General features: G+C 37.8%; 2 protein-coding genes across 2 annotated transcripts in view; one reads left to right on the top strand and one right to left on the bottom strand.

The window, feature by feature from the left end:
- Nucleotides 1-2,045: 2,045 nt before the first annotated feature.
- wu:fb55g09 lies at nucleotides 2,046-4,451 on the bottom strand. The gene has a single exon (XM_042495821.1). It carries the CDS (start codon nucleotides 4,011-4,013, stop codon nucleotides 3,336-3,338), a length of 678 nt encoding a protein of 225 aa, XP_042351755.1. The 5' UTR covers nucleotides 4,014-4,451; the 3' UTR covers nucleotides 2,046-3,335.
- A 4,754-nt stretch (nucleotides 4,452-9,205) lies between these two features.
- The window catches only part of nisch (nischarin), a 31,050-nt gene continuing 23,486 nt past the window's right edge, over nucleotides 9,206-16,769 (top strand). The window contains 10 exon segments of the mRNA XM_042509783.1: nucleotides 9,206-9,419; nucleotides 9,899-9,982; nucleotides 11,158-11,340; nucleotides 13,666-13,714; nucleotides 14,346-14,509; nucleotides 14,612-14,707; nucleotides 14,965-15,060; nucleotides 15,164-15,316; nucleotides 16,185-16,253; nucleotides 16,470-16,655. Of these exon segments, the coding sequence (XP_042365717.1) occupies nucleotides 9,339-9,419; nucleotides 9,899-9,982; nucleotides 11,158-11,340; nucleotides 13,666-13,714; nucleotides 14,346-14,509; nucleotides 14,612-14,707; nucleotides 14,965-15,060; nucleotides 15,164-15,316; nucleotides 16,185-16,253; nucleotides 16,470-16,655 (1,161 nt within the window). The 5' untranslated portion in view covers nucleotides 9,206-9,338.

A 16,769-nucleotide genomic window follows, 5' to 3' on the forward strand; every position in this document is an offset into this window, starting at 1 on the left:
GAAAAAAGGTCTGTGGCTTACACAAGCTCAAGATACAGTGGGGTATTTACTTTAGTAAATACATATAAAACTGTGAACTTCGAATCTTTTATGTGTCTTAAAATAGACAGTTGTGGTGTGGACCTTGAAGTAATGCAACTATAGTGTAGTTCGTTTATAACCTAATAATGGCTTTTTACTTTGCATTTATGCTTTAACAATACTAAAAGTCGTGTTAATTTGTGATTATTTTACTGAACAAAATACGTATCAATGCATCATAAACATTTGTTTACCACAGAGCTTATTTTCTGCAATGATCCAAAATCCAATGGAAAAAAAATCTAATAGACTTTTGGACAATGGAGCCAGGGTGAAACATGTCAGCCTACAGAAAAATGTCAGCCCTGCAGCACTACTAAGAGTTAGAGTTAAAGCTAACTGGGGAGACTGACAAAGCTAGCTAGCTAAAGATAAATATACAATCCCCCCCTGAACTGTGTGTAATTTAAAAAATATCGTCATATGTGGACATCTTGTTATTTCAGTCTGTTATCTCGCATTATTAAACGAGGCAGTAGCTAAATTCAGTCAAGCTAGAGAAAAAAATAGCTAAAGTAGTGCTGCTAGAGGCTAACCAGCCTAGCGTAGCATAGCAGTAACTGCCATCTCATCCTCCTGTGGATTTGATGAGGCTCAGCTTAGTTTGAATCACATATTTTAATGTATTAAACCCTTAATTAGTTCATCTTATAAATGAATTAATCAAAACAATATTTATCGTCTCATGCTAGTTCAAAAAAGAAAATAAAACATCCATAAAAATAAAGGTTTATCTGCATTACGTAGTCTATCCAAGTCTATCCCACTAACTTTTTGTGTGGTAAAATAATTAGACTAAAAAGGAAAATGAAAGCATTAGCTACAACATTTCTCTTTTTTAACACCTTGAAATTCATTTTAAGTAATATGAAAAAAATTGTTGGAACAACTTTATTTTACTTTGTAATTACTTTAGTAATTAACTTAAAACGTGTGCTCATAAATATGGTAATTGACTACATAGCACTTTCAAATGTCTTTTAGGTAATGTGGAAAAGTTAGTTGGAACAAATTAAGTTGTATGGGTTATCAACTTAAAAACTCATGGTCATGATTATGAACTCACATTTTTTAGTTAATTAATCATAAAAATTAAGTTTTTCAGATTATTTAAAAGGAATTTTAAGGTGTTATGTAATGTTACCATAATTATGAACACACATTTTTTAAAGTTGATTACTAGTAATCAATTATTTAATATTAATAAAAATATTTTTAGGAGTTATAACCTTAATTACTATAATTATGAACAGGATTGATTCCTCACAAAATTATGCTTTTGCGACTAATTTTTTCACATTATTTTAAAGGAATTTTAAAGTGTTAAGCACTGAGGAGGGAGTAACGTTTTGGGGTTGGGGGTGGGCCATTTTATTTTGGTTGATTTTACTTTATATTCATATTAAATACCCTCAGAACCCTAAAACTCATAAATTGATTTTAAACCCATGTTTTTTTTTAAACTCTCAAAAATCACAAAATTTATCATGGGCAGAAACTATTTGTAGCTCAGGAGAGGGTCATGATATAAAAATAAATACATAAATAAAATAAGTCACACCCCAGCCACGCTCTACTCTGATAAATAAAGTTCAGTCCCCCATACTTGCCAGTCTTAACAATTTAAACACTTTTTTTTTATAATTCTGTATTCATTGCTCTCTGATTTAGAAAGCATAATAATAGATCCTATAAATCAGAGTCAGAAACATCTATAACCTGCCTGTTCATCACACTTTGACCTGTTACCATTATTAGTTTATGACACATTAACACAAAGAGGCTTATAGGCTGCCCTCCCTGCACATCCAAGTGGGTGTGACCCGCCCACCTCACTTTATGTAACCCACTTCATCTGCTCCCTATGCGGGAACAAAATGTTTCTCCCTATGTCCCGCTTTAGTGGTAGTCTGAAATTCCTGAATAGGACGATAAAACATTTCTTAATGATAGTAACAAGAAAATGCTGTATGAGGCTTTTAATGTAAGACAGTAAAACTTTTTATTAAAGGATATGGAGGGAGTAGAAATTTGTGAATGAATGAATGTCATGTGTTATTTGTTTGATGGGTAAAATCATTAAACTTAAATGTAACTGTCAGCAGTATTTACGAAAATGATAATTTTGGGTGGCCAGGACCACAGTGGAAATAAGTTTCATTAACTTTTTAATTTTTTTTTTTTTATCTTGTGATATGCTTCAGTTTCATTTGTGTCTTTGTCTACTTTATTTGTTTTATGTGTGCATTGTTTCAACATTATCTAATAATTTACCCATTATGTAACCAAAAAAGTGTTTAATTGCTTAAGTCTGCATGTGTATAATTAATGTTAGCTTTCTTAAATGTTTTTTTTTTTTACTGCTCATCTCTGTTCCTGCTGCTCCTCACACATATTGTCATATCATCTGCTGTTTCAATCAATATGAGCAACACTGAGGTTGGTTTTTTTTGTCATTTCTCAACTATGCATTACTCACTCTGAGCTACCCTGATGACACACTGACCCTGGTAACTTTTACTAAATATTTCTAAAACATAAAATTCATTTTACCTCATTTGTATCCACAAAGACAATCAACCACCCCATATTACATCAGTTATTTATTTATTGTTTGTTTCTTTTGTCTTTTTATTCTTTACAGTAAAGGGCTTTTTTTGTTAATGACAGGCTCCACCAGCCAATCATCTGCAGCCTAATCCAGCCAGCTCGATGCTGATTGGCTGTTTGGGCTCACTCCCACCACTCAGCCCTTCTCCCTTTGTGTGCAACAACAACAACAGAAAGGCAACACTTTACAGCACCTGGACACAGCTTTGTACATGAACCAAATATGATTCAAACATGAAGGGTAAAAAAACATCCATCTTAATAATGTCATTTAATCTTGCATTCAGTTCAAGTTGTTTTCTTAAACCAAAAGAAATATCAACAGGGTGGGATCATTTCACTTCTTTCAGCATCTTAAAAAAAAGATTAACTAAGGCAGATAACTGCATTAGGATTATGACAATTACGCTTGATTTAAAAAATGTTTTTAAAAAGTTGTTTTCTGCAGGAAACTGGTGAAATCATCTCACCCTGAGAGTAAATTCTTAACATTTTAAGGCTAAATGACTTGATAAGATGGAGATTTAAAACAAACAAACAGAAAAACTGTAGGATGTCATGAAGCAGAACAAACCTGACCTCGTTCAGTCTGAGGTTTGAGTCTCACACTGCTGAGGACAAAATGGCTCCCTGAAAGTTTCCCCTCAGGGTGTCAGGATGTCACAGAACTCAACAAAGTCCCTCTGCATGAAATTCTGGCTCTGAATCAGGTCGTCTTCAGAGGGGAAATACTGCATGCTGTCCTCCTGCAGACGCAGATTGTCCGGGTGCAGGCGCAGACTGTCCTCGTGCAGGCGCAGACTGTCGTCGTGCAGTACCACGATCTGCGCTGGTGGCGTTGTTGAGCCGTGTGGGTTGGGACTGTCCAAAAGGGCTCCTCTTGCGTTCTCCAGGACGCCCAGGTACGAGTCCATGTCCGTGAGCTCCACGTCACTGTCGGAGCTGCTGCCGCTGTCGCTCCCCACTGAGTCGGAGCGCATATGCAGCATCTGGTACTTCTCGTGCATCAGAAACTGGTTAGTGTTTTTGGGGGCCCGCATCCCCCTCGCTCTGTTTCCTTTGACGTTAACGGGCCGAAGAGACATCACCGGCCTCTGGAAATGTCGGGGATGATGGTGATGACGCTGAGGGTGCTGGTGGTGGTGATTGCGCCCTCTCGGCCACCCTCCCCCTCCTGTCCTCCGCCCCTGCAGGCGCCCCCTGCAGCTCTTGGACCAGCCGTGCTTCCTGCGGCTGGAAGGGTCCCTCTGCGGAGCCCCTTTCCCATCCTGCTGCTGCTGCTGCTGCTGGCAGCTCCTCCTGCACATCATCTCTGAGAGCATTTTCTTGTCTTTCTTGCAGTCGCCTCCCTTCCTCCCTGCTGCCCTCCTTCACATCCCTGCTCGGTGGCCCACACAACAACAACAAAGAGAGGCTGGTGTCAGTTTTTCTGGCTCAGATCACAAATGACCCTCCTCTGTCAGAGTCTACCTTTTCACTATTCTTTCGCTTTTTTTCTTGACCTCTGGCTTTGGCTGATGCATAGCCTGCTCTTCCTCCCCTTGTAGCAGCAGCTTGCCTGCTCGGCTGGCTCCCTGTCACGCCCTCCTGTCTCTCTAATCTGTCTTCAGTACCTCTCTGAGAGTCAAATCGGCTTCTTGCAGCTCTGATTTGTGAACTCGAGTGAGCTGCTGGAGGGGTTTTAAGCGTCGTCTAATTGATTTAAAGCAGTTTTTTTTTTCTCAGTTTCAGACCAGTTGGTGGCATGCACCCAGCTCTGACCAGCACTGACTGTGACTCTTCCTTCCCCTCAGAGCCTGGATAAAGAGATGGGAGGAACCATTTGCAGCTTTCACAGAAGGAGGGGTGCAGGCTTAGCATGTTTGTCCACTCCTGATTAATAGCATGATAATATAACAGATTTCTACACAACATTACTTCTGCAAACATATATTAGATATTGCAACATATTTGTTAGTCTGCATGTACTTCGGTGTTAGCTGTGGTTGTAATATGCATTTAATCCTCCCTGCAGCAGAATGGTTCACTCCGCTTTAGTTTTAGCAGCTGAAATCTGACCCACAGCCGCTGCTGTTACTGCCCGCCCCTCGACAACAGAAACACTGTACAGCAACAACAACCAGCAGCACTGGGGCAGGAGGACAGTGGTGGTTACTGTAATATCAGGAGCAGGAGTCAATTATTGTGCACATACATGTACGTAACCCACGTGGAATTATTTATTATAAGACACTGAAATATTGTTGCAGTTCACATTGCAATGAAGATGTCCTCTGTCTCCAAACAAGATGTGCCAAAAAAAAAACCCTTCCCAAAACACAACTCCAGTTTTTAGGCTCAAAGGAATGGCAACATCAGTCAGTCTGTCTACTACTTTGGTCCAGATTAAAATATCTAAACAAATATTGGGTGCAGTAAGATTAAATCTATACTCTTCTATTGATTGTCTCCAGACAATGCGTCCTACAAACTGTGTTTATTCCCTGACCATGATTTATTTTCCCCCGAACTTAACCCTTTGAAACCTGAAAAAAAAAATCTTTCTAAAATGCAGGAAGAAGGCAATGAGGAACAAAAGAATAAATGAAAATGAAAAAGTATAAGAAAATTAACTGAAAATTTGTGAAAAAAAATACAAAATAAAGTAAATTATCTGGGAAAAGGGGGTTTTAAAATTATTATAATTGTGTAACATATTTTGAATATGTGATTATGATATTTATAAATATAATTTTCTCCTAACTTTTTTGAAATAATTTTTCAAATCTGTTTATTTCTAGAACATTTATCACCAACCTTTTAATGCTGGTTGCCTTTACCATGTTTTTGAAAGAAATCACACCAACTTGCTCAGGGTTCAAAGGGTTAACCAAGAAATCCTTTTATAGCAGGAATCCCTCATGGAAACCTTTTTCGAAAAGCATCCCTAATTTTTTTATCTAGTGTCACCATGAGGTTCTCATGTATGAGTGGAGTGAAAAATCTCAAAAACCATTGGATGGATTGCCATTAATTTGCTTCAGACATTCACGTCCGCCCTCATGATCCTTTGACTGTTCATCTAGCACCATCATCAGGCCAAACTTTTACTTGGTACTTTGGTTAATGAGCAAATTCCTGCAAAATTAATGACATTCCTATCAACCTCTACTGTAAGGACGTCATTTACCTTCTCTGTTATATGGTAGCTGATCTCTTCCTCTGCTCAGAGGGTAGCAAGCTCCTGAATCTCATTGTTTTCCCAGTTTGTGGACATGTACAGCCGCAGTTCTTCATCTTTGAATTAGCCCCTTTGCTAATCAGAAGGTTGCATGCATAAAGTCTTTCCAACTTTACGTTTGCACAGACCTCATTTAGCAGCTGTTACTACCTCCGCTCTGATGAACAGGATGTGTAAATGTGGCTTCCAAACACTGCTAGAGCTGAGTGATGCTTTTTATGCTGCCAGAGCACCATCGTACACTGTCAAGTCTTTCCCCAAAAAATGTAAATCGGAGACAGATAAAATATATAAATATATAAAGATAAAATAAAGGAAAAGAAAGCAAACTGATTGTAAAAAAAATGTCAAAAGGTGCATGAGAGAGACATGGATCAAGAGGGGACGACCAGGGGGCTGCAGAGACTGCTTCAGCGTAGGGCCCAGAATTTCGTGCTGCAGCCCTGCTCAGCTGTACTTTGTGTTTAACAAAAATCAAATGTAACACACTCACTCTCAATATAAATTATAGAAAAGGGTGTTGAATCCTCAAGAATGAATATCAAAAACAATCAAAATAGGACCGCACTTCAGTTTTAATTTGAATTGAATTTGGAGTGCTGTCCTATTATGATTGCAGTTGATAGCGTGCAAATACACTAATGCGATGAACGCAGTTAACATTACACCTGCTAAACATCAGCATGCCAACAGTCTTTATGCACATGTTGCATGCTCACGTTAGCATTTAGCTCTCAGAGCAGCTCCACTATAGACTGTTAGTTTTGTCTATAATCATCTTACCAGAAGAAGTGATCAGAGACGACATTTTACTAAATGAATAAACCTCCCTAAGCAATGTTAAATGTCTCATAAAACATGTGTCGCCTAAATCACATGAAGCAATTCCACTTCAGGACGACCATTAAACTGCTTCCTGCAGCTATAAGCATGACCGTCTATACTATTACAAACCGTTCTGTTCAAAGATGCAGTATGTAGGTCAATTCAATTCAACAAAGCACAGACTATAATATGATATAACGTGTCGATATAGAGTATTTGCAGCTGCACTGGTGACCCCAAGTGGCTGTGATATATATTACACAGAAGAGTTTGTAGCAGGAGGAGAGGGGGTCTGTGTTTTTAATCCACCAACACTCTTAGCTGGATTTTCAGTTGTAAGGTGTTGATTTGTTTTTTTGTTTTTTTAATGTATGTTTTATCTTACCCTCTGATTCTTATAATCTGTAAACTTAATTGGTGTTTTTTAATTCCCTTCATGTATCTCTTTTTATCTCCCTGTGAAGCACTTTGAGCTTCATTCCACGTATGAAAGGTGCTATATAAATACAATTGTATTATTTATTAATACAGCTATTAAATTATTTAATTTCATATTCACCCCTCTTGTTGCCTCATGTGAAATGGAATTGAATTGTTAAATTGTTTTTGTATATTGATGTTGTTTTTATGGCCTCGTTCTATCTTATCACTCATGGTGCACTTTGACTCATAGTATGAAAGGTGATAAAAAACAAAGTTTGATTTGTTGACTGATTAACTGAATCAACATCTTCAGAACAAAGACATGGAGATGATCACATCAGGCGACAATAACCTATTGTTAACATTATTGATGACATACAGCAAACTATGTGCTGACTATTTAGACTATTTCCATATAAGAAGTCGTCGCTATGCATCCTCATAATCCAACTAATGTTTGTAAAGTGGAGTTTTGAATCTTACAGTAGCAACTGAATAAAAATATTCGTTAAAAAGGCAAAATAATGCAAACTGAAATACAAAGGAAGGCACTTAACATAGAATAAAATAGAATAGAATAACAATAATAATAATATGTATAGGTATGTAAAGGTATGTACAGTATCTACAGAGAACAAACAAACAAACAAAAAAGATTAAAAAGCAATGAAAAAGTGCAAATAAGTGTGCGAAAAGTGAAGATGGATGTGCAAACATAGTAATGGGCAGAATTGAGAGCAGATGTGCAACAGAGACAGTGATAAGTGCAGACGGTGAGTTTACCTGCCTCACAGAGGGGAGGTGAACTCACCATCTGCACTAATCATTGTCTGTCAATACTCATGATGGAAGTTAAACACAGCCAGGGTTAAACAAAATTAAAACACATTTATAAAATATAAATCTCAGGGTATTGCTATTGCTGACTTATTTGATATATATTCACTGACTTGTTGTTTTTGATGCCAGCATCTCAGTGTCATATGATGAGTTATATAGTTCCATAAACATAAATAAAAACTTGGTTTTGCTATTTCAAACACATTTCTGTAGAAAGTATTCACTCTGAAATAAATAGGATTGTATGACTTGCAATTCTGAATCTACTGTGACATTTGTGAAAGTCGAAAGTATCCTATAATCTTCCAATCTGAATAGTAAATTATACAAATACCTATGGTGGAAAATAACTAAGTTTCATCTTCACAACCTGATGTTTTTATATTCATGCATTAATGCATGCATAAAATATAATTTAGTGTTTTTTTTTCTAAAATGAGCCATTCTGCATAATGAATAGGCCTACTTTGACTTTTGCTATCTATAAAACTTTTTTTCTGGTGCTAATACTTTTGTACTGTCACTCCAGTGAGATTTTGAATGCAGGATCTTTAAAATACGTTCACATTGTGATGTTGCTGTTTTTACTTTCGTAAAAAATTTGAGAACTTCCTCCACAACTGTACACACCTGTCTGTCTTCAGCGGATTCTGAAATCAGTAATACATGTTCTTTAAATCTTGATTTTTTTCTTTTAAAAGGCGCTTTGTTTCAAAGAGACATGTCGTGTCTTGTCCCTTCTCACTGGGCTGGATTTGTTGTCTTCTTGGGCTGGTCTTTGTCTCAGAAATATTTTGAAGCCAAGTCACAGCACCACTCCTCATACATGGACGTGTCAAGTCTGTTACCTCATGCTGTGCCTAAGGCTACCACTGTCACCACTGTTACTGAGCTGCTATTAATAAACACAATCATAACGCTTGCGATAAATATTTAAACGACGAGTCATGTTTCTATTATCGGACAAAGAGGACACATTTCGGTCGTTTTACTCTTTAAATAGTTTAAGTCAACCTTTATTGTTTGAGTAGTGTAATTATCTAATCTGACTGCTAATACAATGTTCGTGTGTTTTATAAACGTTGTTGCATTAAACAGATTTTCCTGAAATAAAAACATGAAGAAAAAACAACAAACTGTCACACAAAGGCAGACTAATAAAGTTTTAGCGTTTTGAAAGCGGTCAGCTGCTCCGTCCGGCACCACAACAAACATGGCGGCGGGAGGCGGCTAACGGCTAACCGAAGAGAAGAACAGGGAGTCCTCTGCAGCCGTTTTAATTTAGAGGCGGGTTTTTAAAAAAACATTACAGTAATATTTGCTTTCTCTTTATCTAAAGATGGAGTCTGACTCGTTTCCAGAGGAGGTTTCTGAGAGGAAAGTGTGTGTTGTCGGGTCGGAGTTGGTGGAAAACTACACTGTAAGTGACGTCTGGGTTCCTTTAGCCTAGCGCTAGTTAGCTTAGCTTGTAGCTTCCCTTAGCTTCAGGTTTTTCAAAGTGACAGTAAGATTAAGTTGGAGAAATTACTGTTTTAGTGAATGCATAAGCTGGTCAGTTATTATACTTGTTGTCCGAAAAGTCGTTATGTCTTTACCGTCCGAGGCTGGGCTATAAAAGACGACAGTACGGACAAGCTAAGTGCTAACTGCCGAGCTAATTTAGCTGTCAGAAAATGTTACAGCCGTTTCTCTGCTGACAATGACAGTTCACTTTAACTGTCTATTTCTCTGCCCGGGAACAAATTTTGTGTCTTTTTGATTTAACGATCTGTACTGATGTGTTATACAGTCAGCCGCCGATGTAAAAACTCAGGATTGTTCATCAGAGCTCTTCTATTTTCCAGTTTATTTTTTAAGCAGGTTTGAATCACTGATTGTCACAATGCTGATGTGTTTCAGGTCTACATCATCGAGGTGTCGGATGGAGAGCACAGATGGTCTGTGAAGCACCGCTACAGCGACTTCCACGACCTCCACGAGAAGGTACGAGAAAGCAGTGATCTGTTTAGTATGATGGGCATGATTGCTTTCACTTAACATATATGTTTTAGTCTGTCCAGGGCGGGTAAACTAACAGCAGAACAAATGTTTTTGAATGAAGTTTGTTGCTGTGATGCAGTAATCAGTATTTCTTACACTAAACTTATTGCAATCAATGTTTGTTCTATAACAAACCATATTAAATGAAAGATTATTGGAGATGCACAATATGGACATATGGGGCCAATAACTTTAATTTTCTGTCTTGCAATTACAAAATGTGAAGAGGACAATAAAGGCTGCATTTTCAATGTGTTTTGGCACTGTCAATCCAAACAATTTGAAATTACCATAAGAACTACTGACATTCCCCTTTATGTTGCATTTAATAAAAAGCATCAGTGCAACTGATGAAAATTAATTTACTCACCAGTAATTGTATACATATTATTAATATTAATGTTATTATTATTATTACTATTTTTATTACTATAATATCTTTTTAAACTGTTCTTAAGGTGTTCATGGAAAATCACAAAGGAACCACACCCCACAGCTGTTGTTAGAAAAGGTTTGACGTTATCACATGGAAGTATTCCCTGAAGCTCCATTATCGGAACAATGATTAATAATTCACATTTCTCAATTATTGGAGGATAATGTGCCGCACACAGATATATTGTGCTTCCCCACTCACAAATAACCATAATGCATTATTTCTAAGATGCACCACATCCGGAGTGCATTATTGCACAACTTTGATTAAATAATGCCGACCAAACATTGACTGTGATTGATTAGCAATCTGACTTATGAAAGTTTGAATAAAATGTTATGTGCTAAGACATTAAAATTGACCTTGTAAAAACTTGAGGAGACTCTAAAGTCAAAGCTGCAATACAACAGAAAGCAGGAATCTCAGACTGTAAAAAACATATCACTATTTAAATTCATAAAATGTTCAAAAATGTATAATGTACAATATCTTAGAGTGAAGGTGAAGTTTTGAAATGTTTTCCTATGTCTGACCAACATTCCAAATTTCAAACATACTCAGTTTACAGTGATACGAATTGGAGAAATGCAGCATATCCTCACTTTTGAGAACCTGCACTAAGAGAATGTTTGGCATTTTTGCGTAATAACTTAATGTTTTTTCTTTGTGTATTTCCCTTCAGCTGACAGCAGAGAAGAAGGTGGACCGACGACTGCTTCCTCCAAAGAAGATTTTGGGGAAGAACTCAAAGAGTCTGGTGGAGCGGCGGCAGAAAGAGCTGGAGCTTTACTTGCAGACGCTGCTGCAACAGTTTCCACAGGCCACGCCCACTCCGCTCGCCTGCTTCCTGCACTTTCACCTCTATGTGAGTACACCTGACACACTTATGGTTGGGAGCAAGGTCCTGCTCACTGTCAGCATTCCGGTTCATCCTAAAGTGTTTGTTTTTTTGTAGAGTTGGCTTTATGCATGGGTGCATGAAAAACATAGTAGTCATGCACATCCAGAAACTGTTTAAGGCAGGTGCTGGATGAGATGGAGAGCAGTAAACAACATGAAAAAGGCCCACACACTGTAACTGCCATAAGAGCAATTTATTTGCACATCGACAAGTGATAACCACCCTTAGTTTTTTTTTGCATGGGTGGCACTGTCATGTTGACACAGAGAGAAGACCTTCTCCAAACAATTAAAACGACAGTCTGTATTTATTTACAATAAAAAATTGCTGTCGAATCTCCAGCGATTTATAATTGTTTTTCTATAAAGCTGGAGGACTTTATGAAGCAACAGTGCCAACCATTAACTGGTTTCTGCTTCTCCAGTGTGAGAATTTGGTGCTTGTCTCTGTTTTATATATTTGTGAACTAAATATTTTGGCTTTTGGACTGTTGGTCTGAGAAAAGGAGCAACTTGACTTTGTCAACTCTGGAAAAGTGTGATTGTTTTTCACTGTTTTCAGACATTTTATTGATGAGACAATTATGTTTTGTAATTGAAACATTAATTCGCAGATTAACTCAACATTTGTGTGAAGTTTAACGTCTTGTCTGGTAAATAACTGGCTTTGTTTGTTGAATGCTGTGACTCAACCTTTACTACACCAAACTAGATCAAGAAGGATTTTCATCCACTTGCCTCGTTGTGTCTCAACTCGTGTTCTGGTTCTCAACGCTGCTATCATGTCAGAAGGTGCTGACTGTCAAAAAGTTGTTTTGGTGTGTCACAGGATAAAATGTAATGACAGAACAATGACACGCGTGTAAATGGTGATTATTTCCCAGTTTGAGACGCTCTGCTGCAGGGTGGTGTTAGCAGTAGTTTAAGTCTTTGTGATGGCAGCGACTGTGATCATGTGATGATGTCAGTACAACAACAGAGCAGTGTTGTTTGAGGCCTCAGGACTCTGCTGAGTAAACAGCCGATAGAAAACCTCTCATGTGTTGGGAGATGATCAACACGTGAATGTCACAGACAAGTTAGAAGCCAGTTTTGTTTTTGTTTATTATTCAGCTTCAGTAATGTTGCATAATGATAAAAAAGTGATAAAACTATAAAACATGATTTCCACTGCGTTAGGTGAGGTTCAGCTTTCTGCAGGCAAGTCTTTGTACTTCAGATGTAGTTTAACTATTCGTGGCTAATATGTTATTTTGCTAAAATTAGCCTGTTAACTCTCAGATCACTTTCATCATTGTTTTTCAAACACAGATAGAGGATTATTTGTTTATCTTGGATCAAGCCACATTGACAAAACAGAAGGGGTGAGGGAAAAATGATACAGCATTATATCTCAATATTTTGTGTGGCATAATTGTATCAATACATGGATGCCAAGTATCAATTTCATTGTCTTTTTGCCAAACGTTTACATGCAGAGCAGAATGAAAGAGGATTTCTCAGATCAGAGGTACAAAATATGAAGATAAACATCTAAATTAAACATTAGAAACATTCTCACTGTCTATAAAAACAGCCCTTAAACAAACACAGCCCCTAAAAGCAATACAAAAATTAAATGGTTAAAACTGCCTAGTACAGATATGAATTATTAATTCATATAAATTGTAAATGTTGCAAATACAAATAAAACTTTTGGTAGTCTACTAGAATAATAACGCCAATTGCTTTCTTAGTCCACTAGATACATGTAGCAGCAATAAAAGTAACTGAAGTGAGATGAACAGACTTGTTACTATTGTTGTTGGGTTTTTTTTTTGTTGTTTTATGCTGCTGTTTTGGCCATGTCTCCCTTGAAAAGAGAACATTGATCTTAACTCTTAACTCTTGATCAGAACTTAAATATGGGTTAAATAAAAGAATGAAATAGAATAATTTTAAAAAGTCTTATCAAGTAAGAAGAGATTTTGACAAAAGTTTGTCCTTCAATTACAGTTAATTAATGTGAATAAATCACTATATAATAAGAAATATGTTATTGCAATACTAAGCATATTGCAAAACTTATATATTGTATTGTGACCCATGTATTTTTGTCAAGGGGCATCTGGTGAATCCCACTCCTATAAAACAGTGTGTTGAAAAACACTTTTAAAGAAAGGCGACATCGAGCATCAGTAAAGACTTGAAACGATATCCAGCTGTCTGCTGAGCAGCGACATTATTTAACTAAGTCCAGTTAAGTGTTTATTTTGAAAACAGTTTTTAACAAACTCTTTGTCTGTTTCAGGAGATCAACGGCATCACAGCAGCTCTGGCTGAGGAGTTGTTTCATAAAGGTTAGCTTCCTCTCTGACGGTTGACATCTTTCCTCTCGAGTGTGATGAAACTCTACAACCTAATGAAACTCTATTAGAGTGGTGTGACTCCACTCTGTGTAGCTGCAGAAGCTTTTTCCCTGTGTTTAGCACTAATAACTGTCACAACCGTTGTTCGGTTTAAGAGATAAAATACAGTAAACAGTCTGAATCTACTGTAGTCTATGAATCAGAGACAAAAGGCATGATTCAATATAATACAGATGTAAATGTGGCTTATTTTAGTCAAATGTCTGGTTTTAATTCACAGTCACAAAGGCTGAGTTTACTCTTTGGTTGTGCAATGACATGATGTGAAACTGCAGTCTGTTAAGTCCAGTATGTCTCTTTATCCTAGACTCTGCACTTTTTCTTGATTTATTTTGGTTGTGTAAAACCCCAAAATATCTAAATAGCACTATTAATAGCATCTGATCTGTTGCAGCTGAATCGTGTGACTCTCAGCTGCTGCATCAACCCATTTTTTTAAAGAGACTAATCACAGTTTGATCTCTTCTTGCTCAACTCCAGTCCATGCTAATGTTTTTAATAAAATCCTTGACAGTGTCTCATATTAGACTGCTTTGTTTGTTTGTGTGTTTGTTTGTTGTAGGTGAGCAACTGCTGCAGGCCGGCGAAGTGTTTTGTCTCCGTCCTCTGCAGCTTTACTCCGTCTCCCAGCAGCTACGTCTAGCCAAACCAACCTGCTGCAATGGAGACGCCAAAACCGACCTGGGACACATCCTCGACTTCACCTGCAGGCTGCGATACCTCAAGGTCTCACACCTCTTTATTGCATTTATAATCCTCATCGTACAGTTTAGTGCTGTTGTGGTGGACATGTTGAAAGTTCTCACTGGGTTTGTCTCTGTTGGACAGATGTGTGGCACCAGAGGTCCAGTTGGAACCAGTAACATCGAGGAGAGCAGCCTCCCCTTCGACCTGTCTGTTTTTAAATCACTGCTGCAGATAGAGGTAACTGTCCCTAAAAACTTCTCTGTTTGAAGTTACAAATTGACATTCAGTCTTCAGTAGGTCGATCTGTGGGGTGATGGGAAAGAAAAGAAACAGTGCTGGATGTCCCTTCCATCTCTAACCTCGTGTAATCATGTCATCTTCTCTTAAGTATATTCCTCTAACAGTACTGATGGAGATTTTCTTTTGACTATTCAGAAATTCACATCAAACCCAACAATTATATGGATAATAACTTATGTCTCTCCGTCCTGCAGATCAGTGAGTGCAGCTCTCAGCAGATTCAAGGTCTTTCGTCTCTGAGGTCGAGTCTGGCAACTCTGAGTATCCACCACTCCACGGAAACTATGATGGTACAGTTTAGGTTAAATAATACTCTATCCTAGTACACTGTACATGTTTATGCAGTGTGTTGTATGTTATGTACTCATGTGTGGATTATCTGGCATCCTCCAGTCGATCCTGGTCCCGGAGGCGAGTGAGTTCTCTCAGTGGGAGGCTGAGGGGGCGGAGTCTGGTTGTCCCGTCACCGCTGTCATCCCCGTATGGAAGAACTTGACCACGCTGGACATGAGCCACAACAGCATCAGCGCCATTGACAGCTCAGTGGTGAGAAACGCTCCGCCAACATAAACTCAGTGTGAAATTCAGTAAAGTTGTTTAATGGTCAGTGCCAGTTTTTTTTTATTTTTACCACAGTTAAAACAACTGACTGAGCCTGGTCTATTTCACACAATATCATCAGTGATAGTACCTTAATGATTTCTTGGAATGATTTGTGTCACTTCTTCTAGTCAAAGCAGTCCTGGAAAAGTTGCATTAAAAAATGTTTTCCAAGCTTGAAAAAGCCTTTTAAGACATACATATAGACATACTGATTCAATTATGCACTAAATTGATTATATTTGTACACTTTTTTATTGGAATAATATAGAAAATTTGACATACCACATCCACTTAAATAAAAAACAGTGTTACAGTTATTGTTAAATATCTTGAGATCAGATGGCGGTATTTGTTTGTTTGTGATGGATACAAGTTATGTAACATAACCCAAAATTTAATTTTTGTACCTCTTTTGTAGCTCTAATATGTGACAGTTTGATCACTTCAGATCAACGCAAATTTTTCCATTTTCCGCATTCTGTCTCTCTCTTCATGTATGCCAGCTACCTGAAATAAGGTTTAAATAGATTTTGAATCTGGTAGGTTTGAAAAATGCTAGGCAAGTGGGAGAGGAAAAAATTATAATCAAGGGTCCTTAAAAAGTCATGGAAAAGTTGTGAAATTTTGTTCATGAAAATGTGTGGGAACCCTGATTAAAAAAAATCTTGGTAAAAAATGTTCTGGCTTAGTCAGGCTCTTGATGACTCTGTGTCTAAACAGGGATAAAAACATTTTTTAAAAGCTGGCTGTGTGAGGAAATGAAAGTTTAGATATTATGTATCAGTTTCTGTGTGCTTTTTCTCTGTTGTAGAAACTGATTCCTAAAGTGGAGTTTCTGGATCTGAGCCACAACCAGCTGACAACAGTGGAAAACCTTCAGGTACATGACAGCATCATGACGGACATGAACACACATCAAACCTTTGAGATTAATGTGAAACTCACCAGTTGCAATGGAGCAGTTAGTGTTGACTTGGCACTCAAACTTAGGATCAAACTTTTGCTCAGCTGCTGCAAAAGGCAACAGTTAGACGCCTCTGCAGATGTGTAGTTTATCTTTTACAGTATTACTGAAGTAACTGTCTTGTGGTTGCAGCACTTGTACAATTTGGTCCACGTGGATCTGTCCTATAACAGCCTGCGGGTCCTGGAAGCTGCTCACACTCGTCTGGGTAACATCAAAACCTTAAGCCTGGCTGGAAACCAGCTGGACCAACTGACTGGCCTCACCAAGCTTTATTCACTGGTCAACCTGGACCTCAGCCACAACCAGCTGGCTCAGGTAATCACACCGCTGACGTCCTGATGGTCAAAGTGACACGGACACATAGAGGAAATCTTTCTTATACTTTAGGAGATAAGTTTAGTGCGTAGTTTTTGCATGAAAATAAATTGA

Source organism: Plectropomus leopardus, chromosome 2 (genome assembly GCF_008729295.1).
Source record: "Plectropomus leopardus isolate mb chromosome 2, YSFRI_Pleo_2.0, whole genome shotgun sequence".
Classification (NCBI taxonomy): Eukaryota; Metazoa; Chordata; class Actinopteri; order Perciformes; family Serranidae; genus Plectropomus; species Plectropomus leopardus.